The sequence below is a fragment of the Cynocephalus volans genome, chromosome 11, assembly GCF_027409185.1.
Source record: "Cynocephalus volans isolate mCynVol1 chromosome 11, mCynVol1.pri, whole genome shotgun sequence".
NCBI classification, from domain to species: domain Eukaryota; kingdom Metazoa; phylum Chordata; class Mammalia; order Dermoptera; family Cynocephalidae; genus Cynocephalus; species Cynocephalus volans.
The window spans coordinates 102529749-102551444 of NC_084470.1; the positions used below are offsets into that span (position 1 = coordinate 102529749).

At 37.1% G+C, this 21696-nt stretch overlaps 1 protein-coding gene and 1 pseudogene across 1 annotated transcript; one reads left to right on the forward strand and one right to left on the reverse strand.

The window, feature by feature from the left end:
* Positions 1-1237: 1237 nt before the first annotated feature.
* On the reverse strand, positions 1238-21481 carry LOC134390182 (transport and Golgi organization protein 1 homolog). Its single transcript, XM_063113440.1, has 24 exons — positions 21377-21481; positions 20256-20387; positions 16987-17008; positions 16158-16245; positions 15820-15898; positions 15622-15732; positions 14541-14612; positions 14258-14362; positions 13455-13577; positions 13237-13348; positions 12299-12354; positions 12141-12208; positions 11803-11964; positions 7016-7117; positions 6290-6350; positions 6144-6179; positions 6002-6069; positions 5778-5878; positions 5475-5612; positions 4701-4766; positions 4503-4585; positions 4310-4381; positions 2418-2571; positions 1238-1401 (listed from the first exon to the last, which is right to left on the reverse strand). Exons 1-24 carry the CDS (start codon positions 21479-21481, stop codon positions 1238-1240), a joined length of 2280 nt encoding a protein of 759 aa, XP_062969510.1.
* Positions 17396-18179, forward strand: LOC134390871 (Parkinson disease protein 7 homolog; annotated as a pseudogene).
* Positions 21482-21696: the final 215 nt, after the last annotated feature.

A 21696-nucleotide genomic window follows, 5' to 3' on the forward strand; every position in this document is an offset into this window, starting at 1 on the left:
GTATCCAATTCCTCATCAAAATTATCTTCTAAACAAGTAACAAGTCTGCTTGTCTCATTGTCAGATACAAGTGCATCAGCAGTTGAGCCAAATTTGGTTTTCAAGTCCAGAGTCATGTCCTTTTGCAAAAGTTTATAAGCATCAATCTTCTCCTGTTCACTGGAAATCTGAGAGCTATTGCTGGTTTTGTTGTTTTCACTTTGTTTAAATTTAATTGATCTTGCAGCATTTCTTCAAGAAGTTCAAACAAAGACTACTCTCCCTTCGCATCTCCCATTTGACTGTTTGCATGTTTCTCCTCAGCTATAAACCATTCCTTGAGATCATTAGTGTTTTCTAGAAACACATTTGTTTTCCCCTGAGTCAGCTTCTTCTGGTTTAGGTTCAGGTTCATTTTCCTTAGATACTTCAGGAGTGTTTTCCACATGCACATGCAGAGAAGTTTTTTCTACAGCTTTCTCAGAAACTCCAGTTGCAGAATTGTATAATTCCAAAACCCCTAAAAGTTCTTCTACATTATAATTCTCATAATTGTCCTTTCCCCATCAAAACAAACAAAATCTGTCTCCTGTAAGAGAAAGGAAAACATTGATGTGTCACTAACCAAGTGGCACAAGAGCAAACTCTTACCATGCTACTGACAGACATAACTCCAAGTTCATTTTGGCTCTAGAGGGGAGCCTGTGTCAACCTCGATTGATGACTACTCTTAGGCAGTTGGGGGACAGGAGGCTGGAGTCCGCTTTCCCACCCAAGTAGTACTCCTGGCTTTGCTTCATTCTCTCTTCCTCAGGTAAGGAATGATTCATGTGGCCGGTGAGTTTGCTCAGCCCCATCCCTGTGTTGTGTTTTCGACCTGCCAGAGGGAATTCACAGGTGACTTTTAGGTTGAATCCTTAGCAGTAAGCAACAGGGAGTGTGCTGCCAAGTCACCATCTTTAGTTCTGAAGAGTTTGATTTACATGTTCCACAAATGTCACAAGTATCATGATAATCAAATGAAACAGACACTTGGGAAATATTAATAAAACAAATCTTTATTAACTATTACTACAGAGAACTTCAGCAAGAGGGGAGATAAAGTTTACTAATCTTTTAGTAAACATTTTTAGCATAACAGTCTTATAAACACCATTGTTATGTATTTATCTAGTGCATACTAAAAAGAGGATAATGGAAATACATGTTCTTAAAGCATTTCCACAGGAAATGTTCATATTTTTCATGACATTTTAAATTATTTATCAGAAATAAAGTACTCTCTTGGGCCAAGAGAGCCAAAAGGTGTAAATGCTGTGTGTCCTGGTCCAAATCCCCGAGGGTCAAAAGGCAGGTCCCATCTTCCAGGTGGAACGCCTGGTGCATATTCTCTTAAGTCTAGTGGTGGACGCATACCAGGACCTGGAAAACAAACATTCAGTCATGAAAAGATACCTACGAACATATCTAAATTAAGATGATTCCAGGTACATTAACATATTCTCTAATTTCTCACAACCCTAGAACGTCAAGTGGTGGCATCCCGGTTTTATAGATGAGGCAAACTGAGACTTATCATTTTTAAGTTACATGCCTTTGGCCAGACAGCCTCGAAGGAGCATGGGCAGGATTTAAACATGGCTCTACCTAGCTCCACACCTGCATTCTTTCCACTATACAGTCTTGCCATGTTTTTCTCATAAGAGCTCAATTTGTACTTGGACGTACCATAATACCATACCAAAAGTGACAGATTATGAAATAGGGCTTCCCTGCAACAAAGAAATTTTGATAAAGGAAACTCCATTGTCTACTACTGTAAAAATTCATGCAATAGCTCAGAATGGAACTAACATACACCATCAAATTCAAGGTGCTTGCTCTGCTGGAGAAGACCTTCTAGCTTCATCAAATTGAAATCAGCAACATTCACAGGATAGCTATTACATCCTACGTTCTCTTTCAAAACTCCTCATCTATTCCCAAGTGAGGAGTGAGGCTTTAACCTTTCCTTCTTTTGTGTTCTGTGACCCATTTCTTATGCTTCTGTTATGGGTGATCACAAGCTTTCTGTTGTAGAATCTATGTGTCTGTGACCTACAGGACATCTTGGGTTAAGGGACGTGTCTTAACCACCTTTCTATCCATTGCAGAGCCTGGTACATAGCCATGGGTGTTTAATAAACAGCTGCAGAAATCATATATCTGTCTATCAATAGCTCCTTTTCTTGTCTAGATGAGATAGGTACTGCCATCTTAGTACAGGGAGACTGTGTAGCACTCCATGTGTCCTAAGAACTTGAGCCAAAATTGAAATGTACTCAGTCAGCTTTATCCTTGTATTGCAAAGCCCTGCAATAGCAACTGTTTTAGCGAGGAACAGAGAGAAAAGATGAATATGCTTTACAAGTCAGTTACTACTATTGAAATCATCATACCGAATGGTGGAGGAAATGGCCGAGGCCAGAAATGCCCGCAGAGGTGAGGAGGTGGTCCATATCGAATGGGTGGTGGGATGGGTCCTCCAATGAGGGAGCCTATTGGGAGCACCCCTGGAAAAGGAGGTGGGGGGCCTTTAGGAGCCATATTACCCTGCAGAATAGAAGCAATTCAAGTTTTGAAAATACTTCGGTAGGACAGACAAAAGCACCAACACCAGTAAAAGCTAAAACCCAAAGAAGCAGATGTCAGACACCTGTCCAAAGAACAGAATCAGTGCAACAAAATTCTATCCCTCCCCCATTTGTTCTCACTGACAGAGAGGTTATAGGGATGCCACAGGAGTGAACGGTCTCACTGTAATCATATTACTCTTTGTGTCTGCGAATGGAAGGGAAAACCTGGAGGACTGTCAAAGGTTATCAATGGAGATGACTCCTGATTAATGAAGAAGCCACACCACACACACTGTGATGTCCCTCTAAGGCAGGCACTCCCTCCATTCACCACAATAGCTCTTTATTTTCATATTAAGAATGCAGAGAATAAAAAGGAATGAAAAATCCTTTCTCTACGCATGTCCTAATAGCTACTAGTCAGAGTACCTTCAGAAGGGCTTTCATATATCTTGAATTCTCAGAACTCTAAATCTCTAAGTATGAACATCTTATTTTCATTATGGGAGAACAGAGTTTTAGATAATTTGCTGAAGGTCCCCCAGCATGGAAGAGGCCAAGCTGGAATTCAATACCAGGTTTGCCTCCAATCCCTTGCTCTTTCCACCTCTGCTTCTCATCTCTAACAAAGGGGTCTCTACTCTCTCTAAAGTCTTCCGCCTCAAAGGGCTTTTGGGTCTAACCCAAGCTTCCCTTGGATAAAGAGATCTCTCAAGAGATATGTGTTCCTGGAGTCCTGCCCTGGAACTCAGAAGTATCTTCCAATAGAAACAATGTTATATATACAATTAGGCAGGCACAGCTCTAATATTTATCTTCATTCATTAGAAATACTATATATTATAAGATACTGACTAATCATTTCCTATGGTAAACTGGCTTGGAAACTCTAAATATTTAAACTTACTTTGATTTCAACATAGAGAAGCACTATGAGGTATGATCAGAAGACTTACCAGCTATAACAGCAACAGAAGTAACAAGAGAATACAGTGATGTGAACATATTTTAAAGCCATTGCTGGGAATGGAATCAACAGGTAATTACAGATTTTCATTACTATTTCACTTGCAGCAAACATTCTTCTGTTATCAATCTGTAATTTCAGATCATTCAAAGTAGGCTTTGCCAGGGCCAGCCTGTGGTTCAATTAGGAGAGTGTGGTGCTGATAACACCAAGGCCGTGGGTTCGGATCCCTATGTAGGGATGGCCGGTTAGCTCACTTGGAGAGGGTGGTGCTGACAACCCCATGTAAAGGGTTAAGATCCCCTTACCGGTCATCTTTTTAAAAAAAAAAACCAAAAAACATAGTGGGCTTTGGTTAGCGTACAAGTGGAGAAATTTTTAAATAGCAGTCTTCCAAGTGAAAATATAAGAACTATGGGTTTTGCAACTTCAAATGAATTTACTTTGCCTGAGAGAATTCAACACTGAATCACACAATATAGTTGAAATGATGACTTTTCACATTTTTAAAGTTAATCACAATTATACCAGATGCTCTGAACAGGTTAATTGTCTAACCAAAACAGGTAAGAGGAGAAAAAAACAACCAACCAACTAGTCAGATTTCAGCAACATTCCCAAATCAAGGACAAGAGTGAGATAAGTACTGCAGTGGAATTTAAAGCCAAGTATATTAGTACTCCTCATATCCTTTCCAGAAATACACCAAGTAAAAGCCCAGTGCAGTCCTCAACCTCTATGTACTTACTGCTCCTGGATGCTCAGCTAAAGAAGTAATGCTGGGAACTGAAGGGCCTTCACGCTCTTGGGGAACAGTTTGCTGTTTAAAAAATAAACAATTGAACACACAAAGAGGAAATGAGGCAAAGAGAGAGTGCTGTAGGAAAAGCTGAATGTTCCTGAAATACCTAATTGTAATTCACAACAGCTGCAGCATTTACCTTGCTCCCGTTCATCACCTTAGAAGGGGAAGAGCGTCTTGAGTTGCTGCTCATCATGGCAGCTGGACCAGATCCTGGGTCTGTGAAAGGCCAGAGTATTTATTTAGACTGATTTTGATTTGTACACTGTGAAAAAATCCTCCACTCACCTTCCACCATGACTTTAGACACTTTGAACACACTTAGGCCTCTTTCCAGAGGCAGAGTGTTTCCCAGACACCTCAGAAGACCATTGAGGATGAGACAGAGGCCTGTCCACTGACCCTTGAGAAAGAAATAACTGAGCCCTTGAATATATTTTTTCAGAAGAAATAAACCAATTGTGGACAGACCTGGGTTCAACTCTAGCTAGAAAGCGGCATTAGAAACGGGACTCCCAATACAATTAAGGAAAATCAGTTGTAATTTATGCACGGGCTTAAAGAATTAAAATAAGAACTGTTGTGGATTGATATAACAGCAATAAACCCTGCACATTAGTAGCACTGGTCCTGTAATTCATTTAAGCTTGATATAATTCTATAGGCTGATTTGTTTCACTATATAATTGGACTTCAATATCTTACCTAGCATTATAGACATATTTAGGATTTTTAAAACATACTTATAGTATTTCAGATTATAGTGATGTTATACAGAAGTATATATCCTGCATAAACTACAAAGTTGTAAGGCTAGTTTTATAATATTCAGGAGAGGAACCTCAAATTTAAAGATGTAGGGTGATACTTCCCCGTAAAAAGTTAAAAGAAACCAAAAACAAGAAAAGGACCTCCACAGAAATAATAAATAAATGCTTTCTGTTCTAAAGTAGATCTTGCAGTAGACTATCCACCAACACAAATGAAGAAATTTGCTTCTGTCTACTGGATCGATCCAAAATTCTAAAATGTTATTTGCATTAGAAATCTTGAATAAGAGGGAAAGAGCACTCTTGAAAAGTTTATTTCAAGGTCACATGTGAATGCTCACCAAATTCTCTTCTAGGCATATCTCTTTGGTTGAGCGTATCGAAGAGAGGCCTCCCGGGTGGCTGTGCTGCCAGTGGAGGGGAGCATTGTCCACCACTCACAGGGGATGGGCCAAACGAGCCATTGTGGCTCAGAGGACCTGAAGAAGACAGCGTCTTGTTACCACTTTAAGACCTTTCTTTTCTTTGGTAAGTTCTTGGAATTATTTCTAGGGCATCATAACTATTACACACAAAATAAAAAGTAATTTATATACGCTTTACACCAAAAAACAGAATGCTGCTTTTTACGAAATATTTCCCACCTCTCCGTGGAGGGTTTTGTGTGTTTGGTCTTCCTGGCATTGGTTTTACAGTCATAGGCTCTTCTTGCAGCAGTGCCACCTTCTGAGTTATTTCCAATAATCTTGAATATAGAGAAAGAATGGACTTAAATATGAAATTGAAATCAGTTCCTTATTAGAGACCACATAGTACACCCTTTAAAAAATTAAACTGCATTGAAAATAGAGATATCAAAATCACTGACTTGTATCTCAGGTCAGCGGCTTCCCTTTTCTCTTCAGCTATAGCCCTTTCTGCATCGCGAATTTTTATCTGTTGGAGAAAATATTTTTAAATTCAGTTGTGGTAGAATACACACAAAGTAAAGGAAAGAAAGAAAAGCTTACCCAGTTAGCATGCACTTTTTTGTCCTGAGCAGCAATCTGAAAAGATACATCAAAAAATATGTTTTGGAACTCATTATAATAGCCATTATAACAGTCTGTATTCAATACCAAAAAATTCTGCAACTGTAGGGCAGTATAATTATTACCTGATCTTTAAATGAACGCTCTGATTTCTGCAATTCTTCCTCCATTTCTTCAATTCTGCGCCTAAGAATTACACTTGTCTTTACCAGTTAAAGCACAACTGGATAAAAATTCAAACTACCTGGCCACATTCCCAATACTCTTAACAACTGTACCCTAAAAGACTTCATCCATACATATAAAAACATATTTACATGGTTATATAAATAGAGTACAAGAATGTTGAAAGCTAATGCTACATAATTTCCTTATTATTTAATGGCTAGAAATTCTGAGTCAATGGAGATTATGAGTTGATAAATTATAGTTTCCTTATATGTTCTTCAATATGTTCCCAAATAATCCTATTAATATCTTCCTTGATAAAGCTTTTTTACCGCCCTTATTAGAAAACTTCCAAGAATTATGACTACTGCATCTATCAAATGGCACAGTAACTTTAATCACTTTTGATACATCCTATAACAAATTGGTCTCTTAAAGAATCACTGCAATATATACTCCCCTCTCCTCCAAACTGTTTGCATTAACCAAGTTCCCTTACATACAGTCTTGCCAGCACTGGGTATAAAATTTAGTTTTTCTCTTGTGAGAACTGAAGGTATTCATGCCCACTGATATTTATGCTTCTGTACAATTATTTTCTTCTACACAATGTAAAGATGGTTATAAAAAAACTAACACTAGTTTCCTTAGCCATTGACACCACCTTTAGAAGCTGAACTCACTTGTAAGTTTTTACTTCCTCTGCAGCCAAAACCACCTTCTCATCTGCAGTTGACAGCTGCTGCTCTTTTTCTTGCCGCTTATACTCTTCTTCACTCAATTTCCTAAGATAAAATGGGTTGTCAAGTGAAAGTGTTTCTCTTTCTTCCCAGCAGTCTAGCTGAAATCTCTATTCAAATGTCACTTCCCATCCTACTCTCAAACATACACAGACATACAGAGTCTAGGAAGGAATTCAAACCTCCATTTAGGGATAAAAATCAAACTATGGCCTGTTTGAGAATCACCTGCATTTTCTAACTCACAATTCTCTGCTCACTAATGAACGAGACAGATGTAAAAACACAGTGGGCAATCTCTTGTGCTGGAGATGAAGAGAGCTCACGTTACTTCAGTGTGGAGACCCAGTCGAATCAACCGAGCATAGCTAAGCTTATTTGGGATAAGCAAGGGAGAATTACTTCTCTTATTTCTACCATGGAAAGACCACTAGTTACTTTTCTTATTTTGTTATGGATGAACTGTTTCTGAAACCAAGACATGTTAAAGGTAGTCAGCGAAAGAGCCCTTGGAACATGTCATGTAACTATGCAATTAACGGAAAAACATTTTCACATGTCAGAGGTGGAACTCCTACTACCTACTTCGATGGAATCATGATTAAGGAAAGAGTCCAATCTGAGTATTGGCAATGTTTATTGAACAGAAAAAAAATCCAAATGGTCCCATACTCAGGGTGATATCTACTAGAAACTGGTTTCAACCTAATAACCTTCAAGTTCATGATGTCAATCTACTATGACATAGATTGTAAAGGGAGCAACATTTAATGATTTAAAAATCCCATTTTATAGTAACTCTTGTACTTGTTTACCCATAGTTCTGATTCATGATACTTAAATTGAAAGTTAACTTTCTATGAATCAGAAGCAAAATTAGAAGAGCTATAGTAAAAAAAAGTTTACTAACACCAAGGAAAAAGGTTTACGTAATTTTTTATAACTGCTCATTCAGTAATTTAGCAAATATTTTACGTGTGGCTATAATACAGCAGTCACCTTGTAAGGTGCTAAGATAAAAGTATGGGTGAAGTACTATACCCACAGTAAAAAAAAAGGAGCTCACAGTTTAATGTATAAAAGATATATATAAGAACTGAACAATCCCTCCCTAACTCTGGTTTAGTAAGAAATGTGAAAAAACTGAGACTTGAAGAAAGACCAGAGAGAATTTTGCTTCCTATAGTGGATGAGTTAGTCTGAGAACAATGAGAAAATCTTGACAAAAATAGAAAGACTGTGCTTGAAGGCATCAGAGAGCTGATAAGGCATGAAAGATACATGTGTATGGCCAAGATCCTGTAGGAAAAAGAATCTCACAATTACAAGTAAGACTGGCATTTTAAGCCACTCTTCCCCTAGGTTCATCCACACATTGAAGACAGTGCAGAGAGATAAGGAGGCTGAACATAGCTTCCAACATATCTCTGGTTCAAATAAGAAAGAGGTGGAGTTCTGGGCTGCTGGAGATGGAGGAACTCTATTAAAAGCCCTGGGCTTTGAGCTGAGAGTAGAAAGTGCTGGATATGTGGAATATTAAACTGTTAATACACTGTCCTTTGAAGAAACTATGACATTTCTGAATGACCTTAACTGCTGACTGGATTAGGTGATGAGGACTTGCTAGAAATAACCTCAAATATTTCCGGTGGGAAGATCACACCCTCCTAGGCCTCAAATTTCCTTTATCATTATCATAATTGTCACTCAATCTAAACTGAGCAGGCACTCCACAAGACAAGACAATGTGATCAAAATCTAAAATACAAGAGAAATGGACTCAATGGCTTCACATAATGGAATTATTTTTACACAGATTTTTAAATTATTGTGCCTTACATATTCAAGAAAGTGAAAATGAAGATCAGGAATTTCAGCAGAGGATTAGAAATTATAAAATGAATAATAGAAAGTGAAATTAAGAACTCAATGACTGACTTTAGCAGCAGGTTTCATAACTGAGGTGAGATTTTAGTACATTGGAAGACAGGTCAAAAGAAAACTTCCAGAATGAAGCAAATTGAGAATGCAGGAGATAGAGGAAATAATTTTTACAAAGCCTGACATGTTTAATTGGTATCTCAGGAGAAGACAAAGTGAGGCAAAATTCATACGGAAAAAAAATACCTCCAAATTCAAGAGGTGTTCATCACCCAAGCAGCATAAATGCAAAAGAGAGATAGAGAAAGGGGAAAAAGGAAAACCCCACTCTTGGGCACCTCCCCATAAAACTGCTGAAAACCAAAAAGAAATATGACTGAAGGTGCTAGGACAAGGGTGAAACATGTGAAAGAGGGGAAATAAGAATGATAACAGATTCCTCAGGGAAACTTTAAAACCAGAAAATAAGCAATTGGTTATCTTTAAAGTGCTGAAATTCAATAACTGTGAAAAATTCTATAGCCAGCAGAAAGATATTTAAAAAATGGAATCAAAATAAAGACATCTGATGCAAAGGTAAATTCATCAAATCTGTTACTAAAGGATGTTCTAGTAGAATGAAAGTGATCCCAAATTGAAGACCAAAGATGTAGATGAATAAAGAATTAAAGGGACAATAAATATGTGTGTAAATTGAATGAACACTGCAGGACAGCACCATGAAAGACAATAAAAAGTCTTGTGGAGTTTGAGGTATACAGAATATTAAAATACACTAGCACAAAAACACCTAAGTCAGGAAGGAAATAAAGCCCAGAAAGTGGTAAATCTATTAATTTATGTCAGACTTTTTGATAAGTCTGGGATATAATTTTGAGGTCTTTTAAGCTATGGTCACGTGTCAATTAACAGGGATACATTCTGATAAATGCATTGCTAAGTGATTTCATCACTGTGTAAACACCAGACTGTGTACGTACACAAACCTAACTGCTATAGGCTACTACACATCTATAATCTGTGGGCCTACCATCATACATGTGGTCCATCATTGACCGAAATGTCATTACAGGATGAGCAAGATGACCTCGAATTAACTACCAAGCTTGAACAAGGGAAGAGAATAATTAACAATGTTCAAGCAATTCAAGAGGAAGAAGAAAAGAAACACAGTACAAACCAACAAACGGAAAGCAAATACCAATATGTAGATTTAAACTCAAACACATATTTAGCAGTTACATTATAAGAAAAAAATGAGTACTCACCCAGTGTCTATGGCTATTTATGCCACCACTCCCTCCAGAAATGATTTTAAGGAGCATAAACATTTGAGTAAGCAGGAGATTGGCAGGTGGAAATAGTGTTAGAATACAGTTTTGCTTCGGAGAAAACCACACACATGACAACAAGGAGGCGTGGAGTGGTATGAAGGGACTGTACTGTGTGTGGCTGTAGGCCAGGAAGCATCCGAAGGAGCTACAGGAAATGGACCTGGAGAGGCAGCTCGGGGCCATGTAAGGGGAGCAACCTCTATACCTGCTGAGGAGTCCAACATGGATACTGAAGAGAATGGGGTATCCTGGACAGAGTTTAGGCACATAATGAAATGGACCCACTTGTATTTTAGAATATACACTCTTGGAGCTTCAAGAAAATTGATCAGAGTGTGGAGGAAGTTGCATAAGAAAGGGAGACTGAAGACAGGTGATTAGTCAGGGGACTGGCAGAAAAGATGACATGTGCCTGAACTAACATAGTGGGTTTGAGAGAGGACAGTAGAATACAGACCAGACATGGTGACTGAAAGGAGGCTGGAGGAGCTGAATAAAATAGAGCCACAGTGCCTGAGTCCTGAAGAAAAACTGTCACTTACATGATTCACCCTACTATTAGGGCAGAGACATGCTTATTCTTAGAAAAGGTAATAAAAAGAGGAATGTTTCTCTCAAGTGGGCCCAGTGGTTAGATCTCGCCTGAACAAAATTCGGAAATCTAAATTGGTTGCTTGATGAGCGCAGAATTAGAGAAAGTTAATGGTGTGCTTTCAGTGTTTAATGGAATCAGGCAGTACAAGCATTTTTTAAGAAGTTAGCTTTATTCAGCAATACAGGCCTTCTCCCAGACTGAGTAAAGTGTAAGAGTAAACACAAATAGCAATGCCACAGACAAGCTATTTTGTAGGAATTCAAATATTTTTGTGGAGGAAAACCACAAAATTGACTACAAAAATACATCTTTTGAGAGATACTTAGCTCCAAATTTGAGATGGATATTTCAAAAGATTAATACCTAAATATACACACCAAACAGATATTTCTGTATTCAAAACTCCTAACATCCTTACCATAATTACATCATGATTAGTCTGAATATTTGATTTTATTAAGTCCTATACTTTCAGTAACTATATATTCCTTTTGAAATTCTTATTCTACTAAAAACCATGTCATAAAAATCACCTGGAATTTGAAGAGACTATATCAAGCACTAGTAAAACAAATGTAAGACTAATCAGAATTACATAAATGACCACAAAGAAAGGCAAATGGAGGAAGTGGTGGACTACAGACAGGGTGTGCATCTGCAGAAAAGAAGCACGTGTGCAGCAGCGACCGCTGCTACCAGTAAACCACGCCCCTCAGGTGAATTACAGGCAACAATTCCTGGTGCCTGGTCAGAACAGAAAGAAAAATGCAAGTTCTGGGGAAAAAAAGGCAAAGAAGGAAAGAACACATACCAATCAAAGGTGGAAAAAACCATAAATAATCTTTAAGATAAAATTATCTACATTAGTATACGTATATAGTCATGACAATTGTGTTAATAACTAACAATGAAAATCTTACTTATGCAGAGCCATCTCGTTCTGCTGGTATAGTTCACTCAAAATCTCCACTTTCTGCCTCAGGGTTTTACATTCATCCTCCAGTCCAGCTTTGGCAGACTGCAGTGAACTGCAGTCCTTTTCTAATTGCTTTATTCCATCTGTAAAGGATAAAACAGTTGAGCTCTATGTGTGTGCACAAGGACTTCAGAATGTGGTTGAGAAGGCGTTGCCGACAGGAATGAGAAGGGCAAAGCAGAAAGCCATTCCTCGTCTTCCCAATGATATTTTGTATCTTTCCAACATGTGGTGCTTTGTTTTGAAGAAGCAACCTACCTTGCAGGTTCCATTTTTGTGGACATGGAGGCTCTTAGCTTATATTGTAAGAGTTTTAGATCTCCTTCAACTACTGATATTGTCGTTTGTGTCTAAAAAGTGCAGAAGAGAGAAGTATTCTTAAAAGTGAGTCATCGTTAGTATTCACAAGCACTTATGGGACTCTATAAAAAAAATTATACCTGAGAGACCCCCATCATCTGCTTAATTCGAGTTTTCATTTTCCCATTTTGGTTACCTAAAAAACAGAAGGTTTTAATTGCTTTTTCTTCCCTTGCTTTTTTAACTATATATTTTCTTGACTTCCTCAAAACTACAAAATTATCGTGTTCAAATACTAAAAGGAAAAAGCAAATTAACCAACAGAACTAATGAGACTAATTGACTTTTAAGAGAATTAGAAATATAATTTAAAAAGTAAATTCCTAGTATGTACAATAAAAATGTTATCCATGCTGTTTTTGAGCAAGAAGAAATATCTGAGATGAAGCTCTGTCTTCTCTCTCAGATCTCTGCTTGGGTAAGTGTCTTATTTTAGAAAGAGTCACTCCTCTGTTCTCCCCCAGAATCTGTTATCAGGTGTGGTTTAAAACAACCACTAATACAAGCAATAGCCAACTTGGGAAACTGTGTTTAGAAACATTTTCTTCATCAGCAAATACTGCTACCCTGAAGCCTCCACTGTCACAGCCTAAGTTAGTTTATAGCTCCAACCACCTCAGTACTCTTAAAACTGGTTGTAAGGCTTAAAACCGCACAGCTACAGAGACGAGTATTAAAACCATATGTCGTCTCTGTGAAGCTGAGAAACAGGTATCTCCTATTGCATGGGATCAATACTTAGAGGTATAAAACATGACCCGTACAGTTCTAATGCATGTCATCTAGTTCTCAATGGGATGGGGAAAAAAAGTTCAGTGTTCTTTGCATTCCAATTGCTATATCACAACCCAGCAGACCACCTCTGCCCAATGCAGATAGACATATATAGAAATCTAATGATATCTTTCTATGACTGTAAAGCTTAAGAGGAAATTCTGCCAGCGGAGAAGCAGCATCAGTGTACTAAATTAAAGACAGGAAGGCAACAAGGGGTCCAACTTCCTGAGACTGATCTTACCTCCCACCTCTGCATTTGCTAATTCATCTGACTCCTTTCCTCCTTTATTTTGACTCTCAGATTCAGACTCATACTCTAACTGATTCAACTGTGTAATACAATTAGTCAAAGCCTAGAAAAGAAGCAAAAGGGGATCGGTAAGAGCCTCTCAATTTTAATCCAGCAAATTTCATGAGAATTCATGAGAATTAAGCATGTATTCATGAGAATGAACTTACATTAATATTATCATCTTTGTGAGTAAGAGCTACTTGTAAATCTTTCTGAGACTTCTTCAATGATTTGATTTGCTCACTGAGTTCATCATGTGATTTACTCCAGTCTCTGATTTCCTGCTGCAACTGAAAAGTCAAACATGTGAATTCCCACAGGTTAGGGCTTTTGCACTGAAGACACTAGAACTATGTGAATGAGACTGGGAAGTAAGAAACTAAGCCCCTCCCTGACCTGTGACTATGGGTTAAAACCCTTGCTAAAGGAAAGTGGAGAGTGGTCTTAACATTCAGAGCTATAGCATGAACACCAGATCTGTCAAGGAAGTTGATCCAGTTCACTGCATCCTTCAGAAAATTGGGGCAATTCAAATAACTCACTTCAAGTAGGAATGGAAGAGCATGTCCTATCGTCTCCAAAGTCCAGCCTCTTGATTATGTAACCTTCCCTTGGCCAATGAAGCAGTTAACTAGTCGAAGAAGGGTTAAAAAATACCTACGTTGGTCTAAAAAGCCAATCTATTACACCTTTGAAGCTACTCAAGTTAGTAGTTGGTTAATGTTTGATAAGACAAAGTCTAAACACTCTGATCATAAATTGTACAGAAGAACAGGAGCTCTGGAACAGATAAGAATGTAGACGTGCACTCAGTTCTGGAAGCAGAGTTTTAACTTTGCATATCCAGGTACAGAATTCTGCATGCTCATTTCATTACCTTTAAAACCAATCTGAGAAAAAATATTCATGAGGTAATGGTATTTGGTTGTCTAGATTACATGATCTAAGACATCCATTTTTTTTTTTTTACCTGCTCTTTCTTCTTCTTAAGCCTAGCATTTTCTTCTTGAACCCAGTGGCATTCAGACTTCATCTTCTCTTCACTAAGCTTATCTTCTTTAAGAGCAATTTGAACCTAATGTGAAAACATTCCTATCAGTGAATTAATTCGAAAGGACAAGCACGTTACAATTTCCCAACCAGAAGTAACGTAGTTTTCATTTTCTGCATATTTCAGCACACATCACAGTTTTGCTCCTCAACAAAACTAAAACATAGTATAACTATTCCGTAGGAATTGTAGTCAGCTTTACCTCTGCAAATTCTGAAGCGTTCATGGAGATAAGATTGTTTAACTTCTCTATAGATTTCCTGTTTTCTAATATCTGCCATGTGGAAACAGAATACAAAACATATATTAGAATTTTGGTAGAAACATCAGAATATGTGCCAAAAAGAAGAAACAATAACAAAACTTATCCCCCTGCCATCCTGTATGTTTCAGGTAAAAGCATGTGAACCAATTTTGGCATAGGGGAAAAATCAAGAACTTAAAGAGGAACCATAATTGAGTGCACAAACATTTCATGACATCCACAACCTTCCTGGTTAAGAGATAATGTACTAGATGACCAGACAGAAAGGTGAAAGCAGAGAAAATGAACAAACTTTCAAGTAAACCAATTCAAATCAGTCATTTTTTATTAATGGCAGAGAAAACAAACAAAGAAACAAACCCAAGAACACTTTAAAAATTCTCTTGCTTGAATTAAAAATGGCAGGATTTGAGGGAGATAAGATAAATGTCACATACAGAAGAAATTCCAAACAATTTATGAAGATACTGGCTCTTCAAGGAGGTGGGGCATAACTCTCCCCTCTTGGACTGTGGGTAACTTCCTTCCAAAGAGTCCAGTATATATAAGGTGGAAAAAGAGTAATTTCTTAACAGAAAAACCTGGCAAGACTACCTTTGCTAGGTGGTCAACTCAACTGGGTGTATGACATACAGGAAGCCTCTCTACTGTCTTTGTAACTTTCATGTAATTCTAAAACTAAAGTAAAAAGTTTACTGAAAAAGAACTTACAGAACCAAATGTAAGGACTGTTACAGTTATCACAGTTACAGTTTCTTGGTTGCTCTACATGTTTCAGAGGACAGAACCAAGTAATATGAAAATTACACAGAGCTGAGGACAAAAATACTTCCATAAAACCACTTTAAATTATATTAGTCCTTAAAATTCCTCAAAAATGGACAGAAGTAGGTTTAACTTCTCTGACTCCCACTCTTACTTTAGATAACAGCATGGAAAATATCGTGTTCAGCTCATGCAGTATCCAGAATATTTAAAAGTGTTACACTACAGTGACACTTAGCAGCAAAACTCTTACCAAGTCCTGATTCCTGACAGTATGTTCTCTCTCATGTTCTAACATAACACGAAGACTTTTAGCTGTGTCATCCAGAATTTTACTAGTTTTTTCAAGTGTCTTGATTTTATCCTACAAAAAAAGTTATTAAGATTGGTAATAATTACTCATTACTTTTACTTCTGTTTTCAGAATGTAATCGCAAGAAGGTAATTTTACCATATATTTAATCGCTTCATCACGAAGAATCATATTTTGTTTCTTGGTTTCTTGAATATATTTCTTCGATTCCTTGATCAATATAAAATAAAGCATTCAGAATTCAAAAATATAAATTATAGTTCTACCAAAACTTATTTCCAAATAAGTGACCCCTTCCAAAACGAAGCAGTGCTTTACACATATGATGACTGCTTAAGATCTGAATGGTTGGTAGCAAATAATAAGAAAATATGATTTAACAATACTATAATAACTAAATTTATAGTAATTGTAAAACAGGCAGAAATAATTCAAGTGGGAACAATGGGGAACAAAACTAAAAAAATCATTATACCTTCTGTTCATAGTCTGACAACTTTTGAACAAGTTCTCTATTTTCTCTTGTGATGTTTTTCACCTTGTCAGAAATTTGCTGTTCAGTGACTAAAAAGGGGGCAAAAATCAATATGTCACTAAATAAAATTGTTACCCAATGTATTAACAGCAAAGACATGTTATTTGGCACTATGAGGAAAAATAACTTCTTTTCAAAAGTTTTATGACTTTTTAAAGAGCAATCTGTAGTTAACAGCAATAAGGATATAAAAATATTATTAAAATTTAAGAAAAATATTCTTATAATAGAATGGCTATTTAAATGAGATTCTAGTTTAAATATATTTCAAAAATGGGAAATATAGTAAAACGTTATAGCTTGATGTTCCTTTCTGCATGAAGTACATTTCTTCTCAGAAAATGGGATTCCTTCAAATACATGTTATTTACAAAAAAACAAAATTCAAATATATTGATTGATATTTCTATTCCTCAAATTATCTAGTTTAATAAATGTTTCATGTATTGATTAAATCATTAGCACAGGAACGTTGTTCACCTGTAATAAATCTGCATTGAATCAACATTTAAAGTCAGGCTGCCCCAAATTAAACTAATCATCTTCTCTCTAGTCCCACAATTTACTCATCCTCATCTCCTCTCCATTGGTATCACCACCATCTACTCCATCATCCAACCTAGCAACTCAGGAAAACTAAAACTTTCGGGAGCTAATAAGTCAATCAGACATAAGAAGTCATTATATCTACTTCTAGCTTATATAAAACTCATGACAAACACCAATACAGAGGAAACACTACCAAAGATAAAATAAGTCTAAAATTTTACCTTGATAAACTCTACTCTTTACCTGGAAGAGAGAGAAATAAAATTAAATTTGATGTTTAACATTTTATTAATAAAAATATATAGTTCGTAATATAACGGTGAAAAATCATAACCAAGTGAGAGTTTAATAATGGTTTGACTCAGCCTAATGAATTCATAGGATTAAAAAAAAGAAATGGTTAGAAAGAATTTCAAATTTAATTGGTGGCGATACTTCATAAATAGTCTCGATAGACAAAAGCATTAAGGTAAATATACCTTGCAGCTAAAGATATGTTTATATATCTATTAAATGAGTACCAATCTTACAAAATGAACACGATTTTAACAACAGATATGGCTAATATTTCATAATATACTAATGCTTATTTACCTAAAATCATTTATTTAAGAACCCAAAATAGCCAAGATGAGGTCTAGAAACAATGATTGTTCAAAAAGAGTCTGAGGAAACAAAATTAAAGGTATAATCTTTGTATTAAGATATGCCTCTTTCCTTCACCAGAAAACATCTTTGAAATCTTATTCAAAGTTGGATATTGGCTGAATTTAGAAATACTTCTGGGTGTGTGGTCCCTTTCAGTCAGGTTTGGGTCTTTAAAAACTATGACCTAAAAATATTACTGGAGCTTCAAAAAGAGCTCTGGTCATCCTGGCTAAGGGAGCAGAGGAAATGGAGACAGTCATCCCTGTAGATGTCATGAGACACGTTGGGATTAAGGTCACCATTGCACGTCTGGCTGGAAAAAACCCCGTACAGTGTAGCCATGTTATTGTCATTTGTCCTGATGCCATTCTTGAAGGTACAAAAAAAACAAGGACCATATAATGTGGTAGTTCTCCAGGAGGTAATCTGGGTGCACAGAATTTATCTGAGTCTGCTGCTGTGAAAGAGACACTGAAGGAACAAGAAAAGAGGAAGGGCCTCATAGCTGCTATCTGTGCAGGTCCTACTGCTCTGTTGACTCATCAAATAGGTTTTGAAAGGAAAGTTACAACATACCCACTTGCTAAAAACAAAATAATGAATGGAAGTCATTACAGCCATTCAGAATTGTGTGGAAAATGATGGCCTGATTCTTACAAGCCGAGGTCCTGGGACCTGCTTTGAGTTTATTCTTGCTATTGTTGAGGTGCTGAGCAGCAAGGAGGTGGCTGATTAAGTGAAGGCTCCACTTGTTCTTAAAGATTAGAGCAAAAGAAGTTGATGGTGAGTTAGAGAAATAGGCCTTATAATCCATTCTCTCTGTGTTCACTTCAAACAATAAATGACTGGTTAACGTGCCGAGAAGCTGTCATTACTGCTTTTGTGAAGTGTAGTTGTGAAGTAACAACTCCACAGAGATTTCTCAGCCTATAAATGGTGTCTGTACGTTTCTGAACTTTGTCTGCCAAATAAAGAGGGCATTACATCTGAAAGGGAAGGGAAGACTGCTAGAGCAAAATGCAGACAAGACAAGAGAAATAACAGCTAACACATTTCTAAATTTGCAAAAACAAAATCACCCCCTGAAGATGCTCTAAATTTACAGGAAAATAAAATCTAAGCAGGAACTAATTAAAAAAAATACTACTATATTTCTTTAGAACTCCAAATACGTTTCTCCTTTCAAATGTTATAAATGGTGATGGGATTTTCAGACCAGTCCACAAAATCATCTATGGTATCTCATTATTAGTACAGTATCTAAACACCACTTACAAGAATGCTGTTCTAGGAAAATGCATTCAGAAAATTCCAACTTGGAAAGAAATGACTATTTCTTTACTGTCACAGCCTAGCTAATGAGAGAGTAAGCTTCCTTTGCTCCCTTTCACCCAAACTAAAAGTCACATTGGGACCAGGTTTCCAAAAGGCAAATGCGAAGGCTGAGAAGCAACAGGATAAAGAGACTACATATCCTTGTGAAAATCAAAACAGGTGTTAGGGTTTTTATGAATGGGAGAGAGAAGAGTAGGAAATATAAAATGTTTTCACCTTTTCCCCTTCTGTTCACACTTTTATTCTCCCTTTTTCCTTTTATGTAAGGAAAAACCTCATGAGGCTAGAGAATCCAGGCAAAAGAAATCCTTCTTGTAGGAGTGATTTTACAATCAATTGGGCAAGGAGAGGAAACTTATTAATAATAATATGTTGAATGTAATACAGTTAAGAAATTAATAAAACAACACAGTACCCAGTTTTATAAAGAATTGCATTGAATGCTTTTGGCCACTTTAACTGTTAAGGTTCAAATGAAAGCTTTGCATTTGCACAGTTCATTTACACAGAATAATTTCCCCCAATTATGTGAAACAAGTGTGAAGCAGAATGACATACAGTACAATAAAAAGTATGTAGGAGTATACACACATATACATACATATATATGTCTGAAAGTCAAATCCTGTACAGAAAAAAAGGATACAAAAGTTTAATAGTGTCTGAAAATTATATATCCTGTATTTCCAAATAAGATATTTTCTGAGCACATGATCTAATCAGAAAATCTGGCAAACACTTGTATATGTAAGGGGAAAAACCTGAAAAATTACTTCATCTCATAGATATAAGAATTTTTATCGTTCTATTGTATTTCCTTGCATTATTTTTTCTGGGTGGGTGCGAGTGTACATATGTCTTTAATATAATGCACAGTTTACCTATACTTTGAAGTCTTGGTTTCTGCTTTTTTCCACTTCATGTTAAATTGTGAGAACTTTTGGTTCCCCAATGTCTTTGAAATATGTAAAGTCACCTTATATCCAATTATATGGATATACAATAATTTAACAATTCCCCTACCATAGGGATCATTTAGGTTGTGACAAGTTTTCACTCTAATAAGTACTGTTCCACTGAATACCCTTGTATTTGATCTTTAATGCATGATTGGTAATTTCTTTAGGACAGATAATTAGACATGATATTATACTATATAAAAGAATATGACCATTTGTAAGGCTTCTTATACATATCACTAAACTACTTTTCAGAGTGGCTGTATGAATTCCCAATTCTACTAACAGTGCATATGTGCACCCTCCTCATTCTTAATCTTTAGGTTTTGATAGAAGGGATTCATAAATTGAACTTTGCCACTTGAATTTATACATGTTATCTTGTTCACTTAAGTCTAAAACAGAAAGATTACACTATTTTATAAGGTTAGCTTGAACTATAATCATTAATTAGCATTTATGTTACTGAAAAAGAAGCAAAGAAAAGGGCCAGTGATTATAAAACATCCCTTGCATTTATGAGTTGAAGTATAAATTAATTTACTCACAACAAGGACAGTTCTCCAGAAGAATACACCAAATGAAACAATTCCCAGGAAGGCTGTTATAAGTACAGGTTCCCATGACAGTCCATAGAAATCTGGCCCAGGCTGAACATCATCAGGCAATGTATGAACAAACTGAAATAGACATATTAGAAATAATGGGAAGCCTTAAAGAAATTTGCAATAATGCAGTCAGAAAGAGTCAGCCATAGAAATTCTATGCCAAACTCCACCAGATAACTACTCCCTAAAAAGCTTCAATAGCTCTTACTGCTTCAAGAAAGACTGGATGTTGGCCGTCTCATTTCTTGTTTGACTATTAGTGTTTTTAAGTATTACAAGTCTAAATGTCTTTAAGTTGAGCATATATTTCCACTTAGCAGAGACTCTGCCACATCATTTTGTCCAACACATGGCTAGAGACCCTCTGGATCACACTTTTCTCTTGGTTAAGTGGTTTATATTACTTAAAAAAACAAAAAGAAAAACAAAAAAAAAACCCCACATAAGACAAAAAATTTCAATCCAGTAGAAGTAATCAACTTTCATGGCTGCAAATAAAACCAACATGATTGTAATGGATGTGTTATTCCTCTCAAAATTTAAACTTTAACTTTATTCTACTCTTACATAAAGAAGGACACATGCTAAGTCAGATAGCTCCTGGTAACTGGTCTAGATCAATCCTGAATTTAACTGTATTCTATAAAACTCGGCACCTTAATTTCAAATGTTTCCTGGGAGATAGTCCATTAAACACCTGCCTGCTCCACACTGTTTCTGCTGCCCTCTACAAGTACCCGAGTTAACTACCATACTGACCCCATCCCCCAACAGTGCCAGCAGTTACTGGGAAAAGACGCACTGGCTCTCAGTGTTTGGAAAGTGGCTTTAAACACAACACAGTGTCTGTCACTTCTAACTGTTCAGTAAGAAATGAGCAAGCGATGAAACTTGAAATACACTCCCACTAGCCTCCCTAAACAGCACAGCAACGTCCTGCCTGCCTCAGGCCTGACACGATCCATTTCCTTGGCCAGGTCGATCAGGGCACGCTCTCTGCTCAGAACTCGTCCACCCGCCTGCCAGAACTGGGGTCCCTCCGTGGGAATGGGGATGGTCACCTCCAGCAGCTTGGCTGTGAGGGCTGTGTACAGCACTGTCAGGGGTCCCCAAAGCGCCCTGTCCGAGGTGGCGACAGGAGGCACAATGGCAGGGACTGCCTCCATTGCATATGGACAGGCAGAGGGTGAGACGCTTCCCTGCGGAACAGCACATGACTCCTCTCTTCTACTGAAGACCAGCTCACAGAGGGGACTGAACTCAGTCTGCCCAGCGGCCGGCTCTTCGGCCACGGAACACTGAGAACCTTGTTACCATGGTGACGATAGTGAACAGTGTGAACACCGCGTGGAAGGAACCAACTGCCGAGCAGCGCGGGGGT